Below are 20,213 nucleotides of genomic sequence, written 5' to 3' on the forward strand. Positions count from 1 at the left end.
CCAGCTTGGTTGGTAGTTACTTGTTTAGCCTTTTGGTGTAACTAATCTTGTAATTTGTCTTAAACCATATTACAAACTAATTTAAATAAAAGTGTGTTTTTGTACTCTGTTAATTATTTTCTTCAAGCTGCAATAAGCGATTTTCCGACTACTAGAGGGTGACAGAAACTACAACACATTTGTAAATACAGCAGAGCAAAACTACTGGACTACGAAGGCCCCTACCCTTACAAAAAAGTACCATGGTAAAACAATGGAAAAAATATGATGGTATTACCATGACTCCTGTGTTCCTGTGTAAACGTCTATCTCAGGAAGGACTGCTGATTCATTACAGGCCCACAGAGCTGCACTCATGTTATCAGGCTGGACAGCTTCCTCTAGTGGCTGCATGTGAAACAGCTTGATCTGCAAAGGAGCCACTCCATATAAAACCTTCCTGAAAATGTTTAGAGCCAAAGCACATCACATGGGCTCATAACCATTGTCACAGGAAATTACTAATATCAAATATTGAAGCATGTGTTGTTCATAAACTTAGTGTTCTATCTTGATGAACTGATGATTTTTCTGAACATCTAAGAGAGATACTACTTATAAATGTGTACAATTAATTCATAATTGATGCATATTCAAATTTATCTCAGCTTTATAAAGGTTTGGTTGGCAAAGTAATTCACATGTGAAAAAGGAATGATAAGAGGCCAAAAGGACATAGTTACATTGATCTGTTTGTGCTTTCATTTGACCATTTATTGCATAAAAAGTAGACAAGATAGGTTTTATATGGGTAAAAGTGCAGAAATTGTCCAAAGTCCCAAGCCCTTGCTGTATTCACTGGGATCTAGTAATTGGTGCCAAAAATCTTATCACCAAATTGCAAATCCCTAAAAGAGTGTTTCAACCCATTGCCTACTAAAAAGAGCAGATTAAAACAAACACAAAAAGATAGCATCCCTGGAAATTGTCCCAATACACTTACAAGCAAATCAGTGCTATTCTCTGAACACAATGACCAAAAAGAAACCTACATTCTAAATTATTATGAAGACATAAAACAGTTATGATCAATGGAAATACCAGCGACCTGTTCCCTTTTATCCTTAAAATGATGGTGCATTCAGGTGCTCCTTGTAATTTCATTAACTGTAAACAATGTTTACATGTTTGGTCTTAAATTGATAGTAGAAACCAGAATATAAGTCACATCAGAGGAAAGTCAAGCGAGGTAACTAGGACCGCATAGTGACATCATTCATCAACATAGGGACAATGCATGGGATCTGTTCTTTGAAGTTAAAATAGAAACATTTAAAATTGGTAGAACCAGCGTAGTCATGATAGAAACGATAAGGGAATCAGATTATACCCAGTAGAAGTCAGTCTAGTGAGGAAAGTAGAAGTCTTTGGTCATCATTGAGACAATACAGGGGATCTGTTTCTTGGCACTGTATCCAGGCAGGTTGGAGGAAGACTCAAAGTCCATCGCCACCTTGCGGTTGACTCGGGTCATGATCTGCATCAGCTCCAGCTCCTTGCTGTGACGCTGCAGCATCTCACACAACGCCTGCATGAACCAGGAACCATTGGACGTGTTCCTCCATGAGTAGTATCCTGCGGGACAAATTACAGCGTTACAACTCTTAGAAGAGGTGCACTCATAGCATGTTTTACCGGCCAAATAAGGAGCATTTAATTTTGATTACATGCAGATACTGAGTACTGTATTTATACAGATGTATTCAGCCATGTCTGATATGATGGATATGATGCAGTTTGTTTCATTACATATTTTTGTATAAGTGATCAATACTACACTGGTTGTCTAAGGCAATTTCATTCATATGTTTATCATCATCAACATCATCCTGGGTTTCAATGGAGAGTTTTAGTGTCTCATGGTCTAAATGCTTTTTCAGAGGCTTTTCCAAAAAAATCATGGAAAAATACTGAATACTACAACAAAGATAATCATAGTAGTATTACATATAATTTGTATTGATGTACCTAAAACATGTAATTTAGAAGAAATAAAATGAAATGCCACAAGATTATTTAATTGTTTTGGTATTGTTGTTGAGAAAATTGTTGAGACAAAACCCAACCACCCCGTGGCAAACTGCGATAATAGTGTATATTGCGATGTTTTGGCGGGACAGTATTGTGATATCAAATTTTGGATATCGCCCAAGCCTACTTTGGACTGACTATTCCTTTAAATATTGTAGGTGTTAATATGATCAAATGGTATCCTGTTTGTTTCTATAGTGGCTTTAATCAGTAAATATCACCAGCATCAACAAATACCACTGTGCAGGTACTCTGTTCTATTTGTGGCCTTCACCAAAACCAAGTCCAAGTACTTGAGGAAGTGGAAGTACTTCTTATTGACCTCTAAACTATTACAAAAAAAGGACAATAAAGCCATCACAAGGGCGGAAGTGCATTGTTCACTGTACCCAGAGTTTCCACAGCTGCTGTTAGTGTTTACCTGGGGCTGTGGAATAGGCGTACAGGAAGTCCGCCTCCACAGGAATCCGCTCTGATTGTTGCTCGGCCACACTGTCTGTTTCGAGGGCGGGAGAGGCACCGTCGTCCAGATCTGAGCCACGGCACGCCTAGCAAGGACAGGACAGGACACAATGGGGTTATGCACAAAAACTGCAATCATGTTTTATGCCAGTACTGAAGCTCTGTAGTAGGGGCATGGCGATTCAAAGCTGAATGATAACACAGACGCTGGATTAACTGTTCTCATTTACTCCAGCTACAATTTCTATGCTTCTCCTCGTTATGGTCAGAAGCCATATTATTCATTGACAGAATTTGTTAGCATACACACACACACACACACACACACAATTAGCAAAGACACCATTTGTACTCAAAGCTCCAGTTGTGATGCTGGCTCTACACTTTAACTATTCATAAACTAGTTAAATTGATTTCTTGACTCAACACTCAATAAACAATAATAACTCAAAAAAACAAGAATTGTCTAATGGCGGAGATCCCAAATCACCACCAAAATCTAATCAATTGTTCCTTGGCCCAAGGGCTATCATTTCATCTGTTTCGTACATTTGAGATATCCTGCTAACAGACAGACAGACAGACAGACAGACTTACGGCCGAAATACATGGGACACGGACACGACGCGTCACGTAGGCGGGGCGGAGCGGGGTTTTTTACCTGCTACACAGACTCCGTCTTTGTAGCGTGTGGTTGCGTGCCAGCCGTAGTTTGAGGAGATATCAAGTTGAGTTTTGCCAAGTGATAATGCAGTTGGTTATGCAGGGTTTGGAAGTGTAGGCTATATTAACTGGTACTGAATTAATTAACTAGATCGTTTTAACTACAGGATCATGGATACACATTGATTTGATTGATTTATTTTAATGTGCAATGTAAAAGCACCCACAAGGTTGCTCTGCTGCGTCACATTGCCTCTGGTACAATGAGGTATTTATTTTAATCATTTTTAAACAGATTGTACTCGTTTTTTACACAGTTCTATGGAGTTTTTACCTGTTTGAGGGCCGCGTAGCTGCGCGTAGAGGGGAAAAAATAGACCAGACGTGCAAAAATAGAGATGAGCTGCGCGATGCCCACGCGGGTGCGCGCGGCTTCCGTGGTCCGTGTAGCAGCTTCAGTTGATTATAATGGATGCGCTCTGCTGCGGGCATTCTGCGGCAGACGTGTCGCGCCGTGTCCGTGTCTCATGTATTTCAGCCGTAACAGGGGCACAAACATAACCTCCTTGGCGGAGGTAATAACAGTCAATTATTATTGGTAGGAGACTGCCAACATTGGCTATCTCCATGTCTATCTCCACAGAAGTCAATAGTGAAATTGGACAGGGAAAACTCCACTGAAAGGGTTCCCTATGTATTTTCACATGTAGTGGTGGGAGAGTTATTGATATCAGCTTTGTAGGCAAAAAAGGCTGAATTGGAACAATTGCAAATTGGAAAATATTATGTATCAACCTAAGTACAAATCTGAGTAACATACTATGAAATCCTGAATTAAGATCTGACAGTGACACCAGTAGAGCCAATAATGAATAAGGGTGTGTATTTTTTCACATTATACTTAATACTTTTTATACTTATTTGAACTTTATTCTCTTACTTACATTTCTTGATTTTTTTTTCACTTTCTTCACTAACAACAACTTTTGAGCCTGACTGTATTTAGATTTTTAGTTTTACATAAAAATCTTGCCTGGTGCAGCTTTATGCATGTGTATCTGCATGTATGTGTATATGAGTGTTTAACTAACCTGTATAAAGAAGAGCTTAGGTTTCCCCACCAGACTCCTACAGCGGTCTCCTTTAAAGTAACCCGTCAGTTTCGTCAGCTCGACAAAGCCGTCTGTCCCGTATATCACCCCCTCGTCTCCGTGGCTCAACAACACACACACTAATGATGCACAGCCACTGTGGTCCTCCCTGGATACTGGAAAAAAAGAGACATAGAGTTAGACTGGTGGTCCACCAGGGACATGTCTTTACAACGCTGAGTACGGTTTCTCTTTCATTTCAGTGGAATGGCTGTGGATTCTTGGATACCATTCTGTGAATAGTGCTGAGAGTTTAGCATGTCTTTACTGCTCTGATGCCTTGAGTCTCAAACTCAAAACATGACGTTTAGCAAGAGTGTTGCATTTCAAACAGGTTTTCAATAGTTGCATAGCAACAGCAATAGCCACAATATGGGTTTTTGAATGCCAGTATCAATACCCTTTTCATGCCGCAAAATTTCAAAACATTACAAGGATTTTTGGATGTTTCGTCCACAACATTATTCTTGTCAGGGTCAAAAAGCCTCTGGAACAGCATTTAGACCATCATGGGGCGCTGAAACTCTCCATTGAAAGCCACAGTGATGAAATAGTTTTAGGCGTTAGCAGCTCCTTAAGGCAGGATGAGGCAGGTTTCATTGCAGGTTTGTTGTGGTTACAGTTAAACCCTAACCACAACCAGCACTTCCACCATGTATCTGTTCAGAGCTACTACCTGTAGCACTGCTGCCCTAAGTAAATGAATGAATGAATAACTAAATGAATAAATAAATGAATAACCAAATAAATAAATAAATAAATACCCAGTGGACACAGGACATTAGGTAGCAAACTGGGGGCTTTTAAATTGCGAGGTTCACCCTTGCACTAGATAGTAAGCAGGATGCCTTTCAACAGTTTCTGTGCTACCAGACAAAACCCTGTCAAAATGAAACCGCCATTTTTTCTACCACAGAAGACACTCAGCTTGATCTTAAGGTCCAACGTGGGGGAAATGTTAGCTAGCACTTCTGCTTTGGTTTGTCAGTGTGAGCATTATTTAACAGAAAACAATCCACCCTAAACCACTGTAACACTGTTAAAAAAAAAAAAACAGATGTTCCTTAATTTTCTTTGGTGTCAGACCCTCAGAATCAAAAAGCAAAGGGCCGAAAAGTATCCGAGGGGGGGATTTTTCCTTTAAGACAGTGGTAGAGTGAATACTAATTTTTATTTCTCTTACGGCTGAACAGTAGTTGCTCCATCTGCGCCACAGTCTGGTCATTAGCCACTTTGATCTTATAGCCCAGACCAGAGAAAACCTTCATAGCAGTACCAGCATCAACATCCGTCCCGCTACGAGAGTTCATCCCTGGAGAGACACACAAACACACAGACGGAACACGGTACCCTTTAAATATCAGCATCTAGAGTATAGTCCAGAAAGTGTCTTCATAGCAGCAGCAGTGCAAGCGTTTGGCTACAAAACACTTGGATTATGCCGCACGAGCTGTTTGGAGTAATTTATGGTCATTGTTTTTTTTATTTTTGATAAATGTGTTTGTGTGTATGTGACACATCTATGTGTGCATATCAGGGTTCATGATGAGGCCGTGATGTAAAATTCCATGACTTTTCATAACTAGGTTGGAGTGTTTCCATGACCTACAATCCTCTTCCTTCCTGGTTTGTTGTTCCTCTAAAGGGGTGAGGGGTTTGGTGAGATCACAGAATTTGAATGGATAGAACGGTCTTTCAACTGTTTTCTATGGTATTTTGGCTGGTACACCAAAAAATTACTTACCAACAGTAATATAGCGCGATTACACCCAATCGGTTCAAAATCCTTGAGTAGCCTCGCCGCTGACAGCAAAGCGACGGAGATTGCGCAATGCCTTGCTGCGACTTGCCATAAGTCGGTTTATACGGAAGCTAGGCCAACGGTACCAAGGAGGTTTTATATTACGGAATGCTACACATAAAAATGGCCGCCGCGCCGACCATCCAGGAGCATTGATTAGAATGCGAAAGACCGTTCTATCCATTCGAATTGTGTGGGTGAGACTGAAAACCACCATCTAATGCAGTGAATGTGTGAAAGTGAAAGTTGTAAAATGCATTCTGGCATATTCCTGTAAAGTGACCCATTTGTAAAATTCCCTGATATTCCCTGACTTTCCCAGTCTGGAATACACCTAAAAATTCAATGATATTAAAGAAATTCCAGGCGTATAGATGTGTGTGTATTGATTAGATTCAATTAAATGGGTCACTGCAGCAGCAAAGAATAGGATACAGATAAGAACAGAACAAATCCGGAGTGTAGAAGCTAATACAAGTAATTACAACAAAAAAAAATTCAGCTCCTATTGGCTTGAAAGAATTCTCACTATATTGACAGATCTACAGATGTTTACACTTTATAGATCTACAAATGTCTTTCTATCAGTGTAATAACACAATATGCAGGGTGTGTGAATGCTTTCCACTTTATACCTGTGCTCCTGTGGAAGTTCTTGTTGTTGATGATCAGACAGTGTCCTAGGTTGGGGTAGTCCATCCTGTAGCGGTAGGGGTCATGGGGCGCCGCTTTACCCTCGGGCCGAGAGTCCATTTCCTCAGCAATCCTGCTACTCTCCCGGGACGCTGCAGACTGCCTGGACACACACACACACACACACACACACACACACACAAACTCTTAAACACACATTGGACCAAGTATTTTGAACCTGAGAATCTTGTTTAACCTACTACTTCTGCTCCATTACACTCGCATACCTGCTCCCTCTCACACCTACTTTTAAATAGATAGTTTAAGACAGTAAGTGAATTTGAGGGGCTTGTTAAACCAACTTCTGCTCCATCTCACTGCACACACATATACACACAAATCTATGTCTTAAAGATGCTTTGAATGCCTCACTGAATTTGAGCGTGTGAATAAGGGATCATAGAAAGTTGAGCTCCTGTTGGATGAGTCCAGCTAGTTGTGCAGGTTGAGGCAGCACAGAGCCTTATGCCTCTTTCACACAGTTTTGAAATCTCCCCTATCCTTGAAGGAATACACCAACTTTTTGGCCAAAAGTCTCAGTGACTATTCACGATTGTATCACAAGAAGATATATGATAGTTCCACATCTGTGTGTTCAGTATTTAGTACTTTTGTGATTATGCTAAATTTGCTTGCTTTTAAAATAAATGTCACGGAAAATGTAAGGAGTGTGTGATCGTTTTTTTTCAATTACCCTGTACCATCCACTAAACATACAATATGCTAACGGACTACCATGCACTGTGGAAAACTACATAAATACTGGACACACAAAGGCCAAACTGCTACCAGATTTCATTGGTGCACAACAGACCAAAAAGCTTATCTTCCAAATATTTTGTAAATTTAATTAAAGGTAATAACACAGGAAATTTCTTATGACAATGTTAATGGACAACACTGCCTTCAGCAGGAATCCTTAGAAGTTTGAAAAGAGAAAAAAAAAGTAAAGACGCTGGTTGCGCTCAGATGAAGGTCAATTGTAACGCAGGTGCAAGAATCAAAATATTGTAAACTAGAAAAATGGGAAAATAATTCTGCACACTGCAAATAAAAGGCTAGGAAAAAAAATGTCTTAGTTTAAAGGAACTAATTTGTTGCATAAGTGCCCAACTTAAAAGTGAAACTGAAAAAGTTTCAGCTACATGCTTTCATCACTGCCCTCTGATGAAACGCTGATAATAGCATGTAGCTGAAGCATTTGCTCCGTAGTCCCTTTGTTTCACTTTAAGTTGGGCACTTATGCAATAAATTCGTTTTTCTCAACTAAAGAAACTTTTTTTCCCGAGCCTTTTATTTGCAGTGTGCAGAATTAGCATCCTTAAAAGTTTGGTCATCTGATCATGGTGTTATGGAGGACACTGTTACATATTTGTATCCATCACTTCTTAGTTCTAAAGAAGGGACAGCAATTGCCACCTGGGAGCCTATACAGTAAGGTCAGCGACCCAGTATTGCTGCTAGCCCATAGTTGCTTAAAGTTACTGTGATAAGATAATATTTCCTTATGTAGACTTACACTGTTTAAGTCTATTTCCATCAAACATGTCAGTGTACAGCTGCTACCTCTCTGAGCCTATTTTAAATGGAGAGACATCTGTGTACAGATATTAGATACAATAGCTTGTATTATTGTGATAGCAGATACAAGTCTAGGTAATCAGACAGTTGTCAGTGTATAGTAATTACCTTTTTGAAAAAAACTTCAAGGCGTCCACAGTGTCCCCCTGGCTCCCAACATCACCGTCATCACCACCCGCTGACATGATCCTGAAGACTTGAATGCAGAACAGGCAGCGATGTAGTGGGAAATAAAAAGATGGATAAACCATCGCCTCCAGTCAGTGATCATCATAAGGCAAATAACTACCAACAGAAACAGAAGTCAAATCGATTTTCACAAACACATTAATTTTCTACTTAAAAGACTCTATCATATGGCCTGCATTTATACTACTTACTATGATGTGTACTATGAATTTGGGTCATAAAAATTGATGTAGGCCTAAAAAGGTGGTAAACTCTATTCTTCAGATAAAAAGGTGTGTAAACTAGTTGGATTCATCATGTCAGAGGAAATATTTGGAGGTAAATTGGTGATTAAATAAAATGCTATAGGCATAAATGTAAAACGTGTTAAACGTTATGAGTCATCATAAGACCTTTGTTTACAAATTTGTTTGTTTAGCATTTTTTAAATAATGACTGATAATTTTTTAAGATACCAAAATGATAATATGGTGTTTAACAACTCTGAAACTGTATTTAAGACCTGTGAAGGCTATAGCCTATTTATCTGTAAGACCTTTCAAGGTCTTGAATCTATGACTTAATTTAAAGACAAAAGACATTTTAAGGACTTGTTGACACCCTGAAGGCAATAATTATCCTAGACCCTTGATAACCGTAAATAAATGCAGACAGATGGGTGAATGGCCTAATTCTGAAATTCACATTCCTAACTTCAAAATCATCTCTAACTAGAATTGGGTTCAAATTTCATCTGTGGAGTGAATTTATGACAAAGTAGACGATGCAGAGCAATAGGCCTATGTCATAATCTTTCCAGAAAGGCTTACAGTGCGTGTGAACTTCAAACTGAAAAGAAAAGTTAAGAAATACATAAACCGCAATGTTTAAACTGACCAGAAGAGCACAGCCTCCTCCACTAAGTCGACTTATATGGCCTAGTTTATCAGGCTACTGTATGGGTTTATCATCAAGGGATAATTATATTGACGAAACTCCATGCAAAATCGTGCCATTTAGTTAACGTGGCAGTTATCTGAAAAAGCACGTGTCTCATAAAATATGATTCAAGACCTCTTCTGTATTGGCAGGAGCCACCCTGAGCTTCGGTGTACATATAATCCACCTAACAGTAAATAACGTTGATAAAATTTCAACTTTTAGAATTTGCTCCCTACCGCAAACCACGGTATTCTTGTGGAAAGGGATGTTGAGAATAATGGGTAAAATGTTGAGGTATTAAATTGGTGATTAATGGATATGTATGCCGAATTGAAGAGAGGCTTCTATCGATTCAAAAGGTCGCACTTATGCGCCATTTCATGCTGCATGTACTTTAGCCAGTAGCTAAATGTGGCAACAGTAAACTGCCATATTATTAAATGGAGTTTGGTGTACTATTCTCTTCATACAACAGCACATATCAGGACTAGTACACATTAAATACATGTTTTAAAAAGTCTATGTACATTAGCTAAGGTGTTTTTGTAGTAGTTCGGGTATCTACATTAACTTCTTAAACAACGACAATTCCAAAGTTATCTTCAACTCGACTTGCTTCAGGAAACATATGTCAAGCATACTAATTAGTTCACCGGTTTTACGAGTCCTGACATTACAAGCAACAACACGCACTGCTGCTGCTCAGTAATACACGTTATCAGACAATAAACTGTCAATGGCATGCAAAAACAATAAAGCCGTTTACCTCAATATTCCTACCGTTTGGCCTGAGACAGTCGCAGAAAGTGGATATTAGGTGCTCTCCACCTACGAGGAAATGTCCAACTGTTCAAAGTGCAGGCATGAAACTTCTAGCCAATCAGGAACGGTACTCCTTATATGGGCGGGAAGAACTACATCACCTTGACCACAGGGAGCAGGTGATTGGTTCAGAAGCCTGTCCGACATCGTCGCTGTGTCAGCGGAGGTATTATAAATTTCGACAACCGCAAACCGATTACGTCAGTGCCAGTCAAATTAGCAGACACACGGAGAGACTTATGTCAAGGCCACTGTCCAAACCATACATTTAGTGTCTTCAGTAAAGTCATCTTAAAACTCAGATTCAAAGTAGCTCCAAAATAAAACATCTTATCACTTCCTGAAACTACTCAAAATTGATTCTGATGAGAGAATACATCCTTCCTCTTTACATTAACAAAACAGAAAACACACATTATGAAAACATTATTTTTATTAGATGCATTTAAAATCTTTGATCTAGGTATACTGATGTAGCAATGATCCACATATTCTGTCATGTCTATGGTGTGAGTGGGCAAATTACTCCCAAAGTGGGTGGAGTTTCATAGTGGTTGTTTTCCAAAAATGTTTAGCCCCTGCATGCCTTCCAATAGTTCCTTCTTCTTGCATCAGGGCCTCAGAATGACTTCCAGTAGCCTTAGTTCCACCCATAAAGGTTAATGTGTGTGTAAGGATAATTAATGGCAGATAACAGATGGAAAAGCCAGTTTAATGTTTTTTTTTTAATAAACTTAGGACATTCTGCATGAAGCACAGCCTTTCCTTGTTCCAGTGCAGCTCATCCCTCCTATGTATTTGTGTGTGTATCATTTCCCAGTCTCATCCAGTCTTTTTGCCAGCCGTTTATTGATTCCTCTCAGCTGATGCTCTGCTCCCAGAATATACTTGGTCTCCAGTAGCAGAGCCGGCAAGCTGGATGCCCCGTACTGGAGGGGAGGGGAAGGAAAGGAAAGGAGGAAAGGAAGGAAGGAAGGGGAAGGAGAGGGGAGGAGGAGGAAGAAGAGATAGAGACTATGATAGTTTTACTCTTTTCTTAGAGCAGACAGCTGGTGGTTCTGTACATGTTTTCCCACAGCAAAATGAGGAATAGTGTGTGTGTGTGTGTGTGTGTGTGTGTGTGTGTGTGTGTGTGTGTGTGTGTGTACCTCCTCTTTCTCCTTGGGGTGTGTGTGTCGGTGTTCCAGGTATCCTCTGTTGAGCTCCCTGATGCCGCGGAGGAAGGCTTGGCCTCGCCTCAGGTCGGCCAATCGCAGCTCGAGCCTGGCTTCCTCTTTTTGCAGTGACCGCACCTGCTGTTCAGCTCTATTGCCAAACAACAATCAACACACAAACACACACACATTGTATGGGCCATTGTGCATAGAGGAAGCAGGTTAATCATGATGTTAGACTGATGCAAAATCAGCCTGGTTCATAATCAGAAATCATAGCTCTGATAAGTTTCTGGTATTTTATTGATTCAAACAAAATAATAATTAATTTCTTGTAATTAAACATCTTTGGATAATATAGCAGGCATTCCTAGGGATGTTTTAAGGAAGAATTTATTTTAAAAAGGATCATATTTACTCCATACACACTTGGAAACACATGGAAACGAGTGCCTGTACATCTCAACAGCTTCTCACCTGATCAGCTCATACTTGGCATCCAACAGTCTCTGTCTCTTCCTACGGATCAAAGAGCCCACCTGAGACACACACACACACACACACACACACACACACATGAGTGATAGATGTCCCAAAGGACACAATAAGGACAAGTTGCCATAGAGACCATGGTATTCGTGACAACTTGTTGCCATAGTTACCTTGGCGTAGGGCTGAAACGATTCCTCGAGAAACTCGAGTAACTCGATTACTAAAAATCATCGATGCAAATTCTTTGCATCGAAGCTTCGTTTAATCCATATACGGTAACTATATACACGCTCAGTGTTTCACACGGATGATTATTACTGTTGCACAACGCGCTGGAGAAAGAGAGAGAAAATAGCGAGGGGCGAAGAGAAGAGACAGGCCAGAGAAAACGACAGAAAGTGTCCAAAGTTTCGGATCCAGTGTTGCCAACTTGGCGACTTTTCAGACCCCCCGGCGACTTTATTTCTCAAAAGCGACTAGCGACAAATCTGCCGACTTTTTCTGACCACGGGAAGCAATGTTAATGTGTTGAATCCCAAAGCATTTGGCAGTAAATTGGTTCGGCTGATGCCGGTTTTCTCTACTTGCTTGTCTAATCCAGAGAGGTCTGACGATCACAGCGCTTCCCACACAGCGTAGCTCCTTCCCTCCGCTGAGAGCAGGGACTGTAGGATAGGGTCCACTTGTAATTGCTACCGGCGTACGCCGAAACTGGCCGGGTGGGCGGAGTCAGCACTTAATATTAAAACGGGATGAGATGAAGGCTAGTAAAGAATGCACGTTAATTATGGCTATATGTAATGGCTAGTTAAGAACGTAAATCAATATGGTGGCTAGTTATGATGTCCCTAAGTTAGCTAAGTTTTGCTCAAGAAAATAACCACAGAAAATAAAATGCTGCAGTCAATTTGTGAAAGCCTGAGCTTCATTCATGTTATTATTATGATAGTCACACACACACACACACACACACACACACACACACACACACACACACACACACACACACACACACACACACACACACACACACACACCCCTACTCCCCTCACAGTGATGCACCCCAGAAAGCAAAATATCAGGTGGTGTAAGTAGCAATTGGAGCCTAAAATGCACCAGTCCAATACAGCAGGTATATTCAGTTTAGTTTGATTGCAGTGAGTAGGGTCAGCAGGTGTAGGGCAACCCTTCAACATAGCAAATAAATGTACATTAGCCAGTCTTATGAACTTGTATGATATTTAGGCCTAGTAATAAATATCAATAATAATTATTATTTCACCTCGTTTTCAGTAAATCACAGTGTCGTATGGACAGCTTCGTGCGGACAGCTTTTCTCTTTTGTATATTTACTATTGCTCTTTAATAAAGCAAAAGTATTTCTTATCCGATTACTCGATTAATCGATGGAATAATCGGTAGAATACTCGATTACTAAAATAATCGATAGCTGCAGCCCTACCTTGGCGTTGTTTTTTCTTAAGACCCTGAGGTCCTTGGAAGCTGTGATCTGGAAAAACAAAAACACCATTAGGACCATAGGATTAGAATATATACATTTAAATAGAAATAGGATATTGATCTACTATCTCCTAAATAATATTAAACATTTTAACATGGCTGGTGTTCTCTCCCTCTGAATATACCAGCGCAGAAACTTTTTTTCTTGTGAACAAATATAACAGACTAAAACTCAACGTGTCAACCTATATGTTTACTGTTATTCAAAGCAAATTATTCAACAGCATGTTTAATTTAAATCCATTTGCACCAAAGAAACCAGACAACATGACTGGAAAAGTCTGACCTTTTCGGTTAGTTGCTCCTCCACAGAGGAGGAGAGAGAATGAATGGCCTGTCTGACTGTTGTGGACTCCACCGACTCCCTTCACACACACACACACACACACACACAAAGAACGCAACACAATTTCTAACTTAAAAAAAAAAAAAAAGTTATAAAAAAAAATGTTAAGTCGTTTTCAGTATTGTGGTATCATGCTATGAAAGGGTATTGTGATACTTGGTTCAGTATGGCACTGTAAGCTAACACAACCCTAATGGTGAGTAGTACTGTATTTAATAGTCACAGTAGTACTGGTAGTTAAATTACAGATGACAGAAATCTGGGAAATCTTGTTGAGTAGCTTGTAGTCTGTGTTGGTCAAGGAAATCCAAGAAAGCTTGGACTTAGGTGAGTGAGTTAGTTAGTTAGTTAGGTAATTACCTGTACTGGTCACAGAAGTCAAGGAAGGCGTCCAGCACCACCTCTAACTCTGTTCCTCCCCGACGGCCATGTCTCTTCTCCCTCTGCTGACCCCTACTGGCCTCTTCTCCCTCTGCAGATCCACTAGCTTGGGAAGAAAACGTGGGGTTTCATTGTCTGTATCAAGCTAAATTTAAGACATTTTAAGACCAGTTAAAATGAAATATACAACCAATTTCAATAATTCACAGTTAAAATAAACATGAAAATGACTATATATTGTAGGTCTGAGTGACTGGGCTGATTTCTCACCAGAAAAACACCATGTTTTTACTTCTAAAACTCTAAGACTCAAAATGCTTTATTGAACTGCATTCAAAACCATAAGGCCTTGGCTTTGGATAATATAATTTAAGACACTTGAGTCCTACCGAGTTAATGGCAGCTAAACATTTTTGTTTTGTATGTATTTTAGGCTCTAGGATGAGTTGGCAAAGTCACAAAAACTTGGACTTTATCTTATCTTCAAACAGGGATGGAAAAAAAATTTTGTGATAATAGATTTTGGAAGCTACAGTGATTTATGACTTTGCAGCTTGGCCAGAAGAGCCCGTCCTCTCCTGTTCTTTCCTCTTACCTGATGACTTCCTGCTTGTTGACCTATCAGAAGACGACTTCCTGATTCCATCCAGATTGTACGTTCTGGCCCTCTTCCGACTGGGGTCCTGATTGAGCGAGTGAAAGGAAGACATGAACATAAAGTCAATAAAATGCTGAAAACAAAATCTAGGCCGCAGGCTGCTGAGGTCGGTCCCTACCCAGCTCGTGTCCTCGTCCGTCACCTCGTCGGAGGACGGGATTGGCTGACGGCTCTGCTGGGCGGGATCAGGGTCAGACGCCTCCTAGGAGGAAAAAAAGAAATAAATAAAATCAACATCTTCCCAGCCTATGTGCAGCCTCCATTTTGCTAGCTTCTGTTCACTGATGAATTTCCTTTTATTGGGGCGTCCTAGTGGCTCAGGGGGTTAGGGTGCATACCATGTAAATGCATTACATTATATTACAATGTTATTATTATTATTATTATTACTACTATTTTGGTAGCATTAGAATGCATCAATAATGTCATATACACTATGCTCATATCAGTGATATGAGAAACACATTATCACTCGACTTTCATACCTGTGACTGGGGGCCACTGGACTCTCCAGATTTCTTCTTTCTCTTCTTCTCCTTCTTCAGCCCCTCATTCTTCGCAGGTCTGGCCAGGACAGACAGACAAATAAATAAACAGACTGATAGACAGGTAGACAGACAGTTCAATAGATAGATAGGGATACAGGACAGTCAAAAGAACAGACAGAATAAGAGGAGTGGGGCCTCAGAACTAGCACGGAAAGCACATGGATTCCCATTGATATTACAATTCCTGCATGTGAATGTGTGTTTGATAATGTTCCCATGCAATTGAGGACGGGTACAGTGCTTGAGACTGAGAAAGCTAAAATGTTATCATGGCAAAGGCATCAGTTAGTTCTTCATCCCAGTGGTGGTGGTGTTGAACTGAAACAAGGCTCATTTCCATGAAAACATTCACCATTCTATTCTATTCTATTCACCATTCAAACTTTTGATATGTTGGAAAAATTAAAAATAAAATGTCAACTAAGTGCATTTCCATTAGCTGGGCTGAAGCAAATAAATTAGCCTTGAATATATCAAGAACAATGGAAAAAGTCTTTCAAGAATTGATTAGTAGTAGTAGTCTTTGCCATTTCCATTCAGCTTTTCTAATTCAACACATAATAATTTGTAATAAAAACACTTATCTTAGCTTATGGCAGCCATCATGCACCTACTGAAGCAGAATACCACCCTACACCAGGAAATGACCTTTCTATGTGACCTTCTATGTACCTTGCAGCAGACCTCTGTCCAGCACTCCTCCTCTTGGCGGGCCTCTTCCCAACCAGACGCTTTGTACCGTTGTCTGTCACCTCGCTGGACTCATCCCCCTCCACATCTTCCTCGCCTGCTTCCTCCTCAATTGCTTCTTTCTTTCTCGTCTTCCCAGGCCTGTTCAGAGCAGACAGAAAGGGAATTTGTATTCGTATGGGAACAACCGCCTGAACGACTAGACCAGTGGTTCTCAAACTTTTTCTGTCAAATTTTCATGCCTCCCGCCCCAACAAAATGGTGACAAAATGGGCCAAGTTTAACTTTAAGTTTTATTGAAATAACATCAAGATCATGAACATTCCTTTCACCTTTCTTTCAGTAATTTATGTTGTGCAAATAAAAAAAGCAACTTCCACTTTAACTTTATCAAACCACTTTTTGTGACATTTGTCAGTAGATTGCTCCATCAGTCTGTGTGCTTTTTCAAAAATAGAGAAAAATCCAATAAAATTTGCAATCACTTTGCTAGAACGATAACAATAAAGAGCAAGATAGGCTTCGTCATATTTTCTTGTCTTGGTTTTTGGTTGATTACTGTCGCACTTTGTCTTGTTTGTCTCGGAAGCATCGCCTGTTTTTATTTTCGTCCCTGTCAAATATCTCTCCATTCTGTAAACCTACAGACTCTCTGCGTTTGGAATGGTTCACTCATTCCCTCACTCACTATTCCCCATGTAGTGTTTATCATATAGTGAACTAAACGAAATTTCGGACACTACAGTAAATATCATTGCGTCAAAAAAAATGCGCTGGATATTCGTGTGATGCACCGGGACGCGCCCAGCATCACGTAAACAAACCAAGCATCATGACAGCAGGTTGAAATGGACTCAGGTCGTATTGATTTTGAAAATTAAATTACAAATAAATTGTTGAAATTCTAATCATGTGCAAGTGTGGTTGTGTCAACTTTGGTGCTGTCTGCTAATGGCAGCAAGCTGTTTTGGTTTGGTAAACAAGCTTGTGAGCTAATGACTAGCACAAGCTTTCATATAAAGTTAGCTGACCTGTAACGATGATTCCTGCAGTTTTGCTCCTATTGGTTCAAAACGGAGGCAACTCGAATGAGGTGTCTAATAGAGAGCCTAAGTCCCTCCCCTTCCGCTGTCCCCCATGGGCCCTTATTTCGGAAAAAATATGTACGGTAGTCAACGGCGAGAGACAAATAATTGTTTGATCCCGTTTGAATTGTGCCATGACTTACACATATGATGTTTTGTCAATTTAAAAGATAATTTTGCAAGTCAAGAAAGTCGCAGTTTGTCGTAAAACAGTAAAGTAACGTTTAGTTTTGTGTGAAACCGCTCAGTGAACTACATCTCTCGTCTCACACAATATACGTCACCAACACCAACATGGAACGAAACATACGAAACACACAGGCATCGCGTTAACGTTAGCCCCCACTGTACTAAAACTATCCTAAACCAGTTTAAATCCGTTCTTACTGTCTACCTTCCAGGTTGTGTATAATACTCCTGCTATCTGAGAGGGACTTAGCTTCAGCGGCTCTGGGTAGCTTGTGGAGAGAGAAAGTTATGATGTCACTTACGCGACTTTTGGGTGTGTAGTCTTTCTAATTACGTATTTTCACAGTCTTATACTTCAACAGTTTTACGACAAACTGCGATTTTCTTGACTTGCAAAATTATCTTTTAAATTGACAAAACATCATATGTGTAATTCATGGCACAATTCAAACGGGATCAAACGATTATTTGTCTCTCGCCGTCAACTACCGTACATATTTTTTCCGAAATAAGGTCCCATGGTGGTCCACCGGAAGGGGAGGGACTTAGGCTCTCTATACGTCTTCTGTTGATTTGCCAACGCTGTCAACCGGTAAATAGACCAGTTTCTATTAGCTAACATGTTAGCTAGCTGCTTCTTCTTCTTCTTCTTCTGTAAGACACGATCACATTGCATTGTGGTATACAGGAGAAATTGTAGGGTACTTAGGTTAATATAGAACCTCCTTGGTACACTGTCCACTACAATTTGTAGTGCATTGTGGGTATCTTATAGTGGACTATTTAGTGAATCAAATTAACCGTTGAGAATTCGGACACTAGTAAAAAATGGCGGATACACTATATAGTGCACTATTTCTGTAATAGGGAACGGTTTCGAACAAAGCTTCTGTCTGAATGAACACCATTGCTAACGTGAAAGCGCGGTTTGTTTATTGTTCCGCCATGAAAAAGACTCCGATGTCAAAACATTAGTTCCGCACTACATTTCCCCCCCCGGTCACGCGCGCCCCCCCCTGTCATGCCTCTGTGCACCCCTAGGGGGGCGCCCACACACTTTGAGAAACGCTGGACTAGACAAGGAGTAGACAAACAACTCTGACCTTTGACCTTACCTGGCTTTCCTTCCAATATTTCTACTTTTCTTCTTCTCCTCCTCGTTCCCTCCATCCCTCCCTTTCTCCTTCCTCTGGACAGCGGCTCCACGCTGTTTCGTGGCAGTGGTCCTCCCCGTCTGAGGAGCGCCCTTTCCTCCTCCTCTGTCCGTCCCTCCCTCCTCTGGGAGGCTCGAGTCTTCTTCTATGGCAGTACTGTGCAGAGGGTTACCTAGGCAAGCAAAGGGAGAGCTCTCTGGTCAGAAAGATATAACAAGACACAGAGACAGACAGAAAAACAGAAATACAACCCTCAACATCTTTCCACAGAGTATTACAACATGGATATAAGTGGTACTAAAACAGTTTCAAGTTCTGTCTAAAAATATCTGCAGGTTTCAGAAAGAAAACCTTTTTAATGCTACCTGGAATTTAATTTAATACCAATTTAACAACCAAAATAATGAGACAAAAAGCTGGCTAAACAAGCTTTCTGATTGAACATACTAATGAAAGTTCTGAAACTATAAAAGAGCACTGTAAGAAAAAAGGACACCAGGAAATGTATTGTTTAAGGACATAGTGTTCAACTGTGTTTATTAAAGCAGATCATGTTTGGCATAGTTTTTAACCCTGCCCAGTATTAATCTAAGAGTAAATATGGGTCAAACTTAATGGGACCAACTGGAAGGGCAGTAATACAGAAAATGAAACAGTCAGACATCACTGCTGATCCCATTCCATTTGGGTGAAAATACACAAGTCATGGCGTTTGCCTTACTCTTGAACTCTGTTTCACCGATATCACTGAATAATTTTATACAGCATCAAAATGAAACTAAATTACAAAATAAACCTGTATAACATGGTGAAAAACTAAGACATTTTAATACTTTTGAAGGCCTTACATTCAGATCATTTACTTTAAGACTGGACACCTGGAAGACAGAGAAGAAAGAGACAGATCTGCTGTGTAGAGTCTCACCATAATTCTGCTGCACTGCCTCCAGGAAGCTAGCTCTCTCTATGGAGGACAGGTTGGTGGAATCCAAATTGTCCAAAACTGGAGCTTTCTGGGATATGGACACAACATAGAGCAATATAGATCAATCAGTCAGTCTGTCACAAAGCGGTCTGTGGATGGCAGATTTGGAGAAGCCAGCAAGGTGAATGGTGCAGCATCAGCCTTCCATAACATTCACAAACCATTTAATAATCACTCAAGCTGGTTTTAAAGACATGAAGCGTATAATAGAGTGTGTGTTTAGTAAAGATATGCAAAATGAATTCCAGTTATTTTGTATACAATACTATACTACTACATACCAACACCTACACCCACCATGCCAGCCTCTTTACTCTGTGCTTGCCTATGGCAGCTGCATTCAGTGAGTGATTTGTCCAGTTTTAACAAGTACAGTGGTGGGTATGAAAATTTCCCCCTCACATTTTTCCTACAATCTAGACTGGGGAAGAAGGGGGTTGAGGCTATTTAACTGTAAGAAAGGGGAGTGACATCCCCTCCCATCAAAATTAATACTGAAAAGGTTGCTATAGTGACCAACTGACCTGACTCTCATCTGGTGGAGCTGTAGGCATCTTGGCTCCTTTGCCTTTTTTAGCACTGTAGAGACAGAGAAACAACTGAGACCTGAGACACTTGGTGGCTGAATGATTAGAGACACCACCTTTCATCCTGGTA

The 20,213-nt window shown here is 40.3% G+C and overlaps 1 protein-coding gene and 1 long non-coding RNA gene across 5 annotated transcripts; both read right to left on the minus strand.

The window, feature by feature from the left end:
* Positions 1-723: 723 nt before the first annotated feature.
* Positions 724-10,387, minus strand: LOC139923428 (caspase-3-like). Of its 4 annotated transcripts, none has more exons than XM_078289060.1 (7): positions 10,298-10,387; positions 8,530-8,610; positions 6,783-6,943; positions 5,530-5,658; positions 4,287-4,462; positions 2,492-2,618; positions 724-1,614 (listed from the first exon to the last, which is right to left on the minus strand). In XM_078289060.1, exons 2-7 carry the CDS (start codon positions 8,604-8,606, stop codon positions 1,385-1,387), a joined length of 900 nt encoding a protein of 299 aa, XP_078145186.1. In that variant the 5' UTR covers positions 8,607-8,610; positions 10,298-10,387; the 3' UTR covers positions 724-1,384. The 4 variants fall into 4 exon arrangements, with proteins under 4 accessions (XP_078145186.1, XP_078145187.1, XP_071770321.2 ...); XM_078289061.1 differs by having other exon boundaries at positions 8,530-8,617; XM_071914220.2 differs by having other exon boundaries at positions 10,312-10,379.
* Positions 10,388-18,635: 8,248 nt separating this feature from the next.
* On the minus strand, positions 18,636-20,137 carry LOC139923418 (uncharacterized). Its single transcript, XR_011785186.1, has 3 exons — positions 20,081-20,137; positions 19,497-19,584; positions 18,636-18,743 (listed from the first exon to the last, which is right to left on the minus strand). It is a non-coding gene; the product is annotated as an uncharacterized LOC139923418 (long non-coding RNA).
* Positions 20,138-20,213: the final 76 nt, after the last annotated feature.

The sequence above is a fragment of the Centroberyx gerrardi genome, chromosome 16, assembly GCF_048128805.1.
Source record: "Centroberyx gerrardi isolate f3 chromosome 16, fCenGer3.hap1.cur.20231027, whole genome shotgun sequence".
Taxonomy (NCBI): Eukaryota; Metazoa; Chordata; class Actinopteri; order Beryciformes; family Berycidae; genus Centroberyx; species Centroberyx gerrardi.

What these genes read in the sequence shown, in the direction of transcription:
- LOC139923428 (XM_078289060.1), bottom strand. Translation starts at nt 8,606, where the DNA reads ATGTCAGCGGGTGGTGATGACGGTGATGTTGGGAGCCAGGGGGACACT. An exon ending in TTGAAGTTTTTTTCAAAAAG is followed by an intron (nt 6,944 to 8,529) that starts GTAATTACTATA and finishes GTGTGTGTCCAG; the next exon opens with GCAGTCTGCAGCGTCCCGGG. An exon ending in GAACTTCCACAGGAGCACAG is followed by an intron (nt 5,659 to 6,782) that starts GTATAAAGTGGA and finishes GTGTCTCTCCAG; the next exon opens with GGATGAACTCTCGTAGCGGG.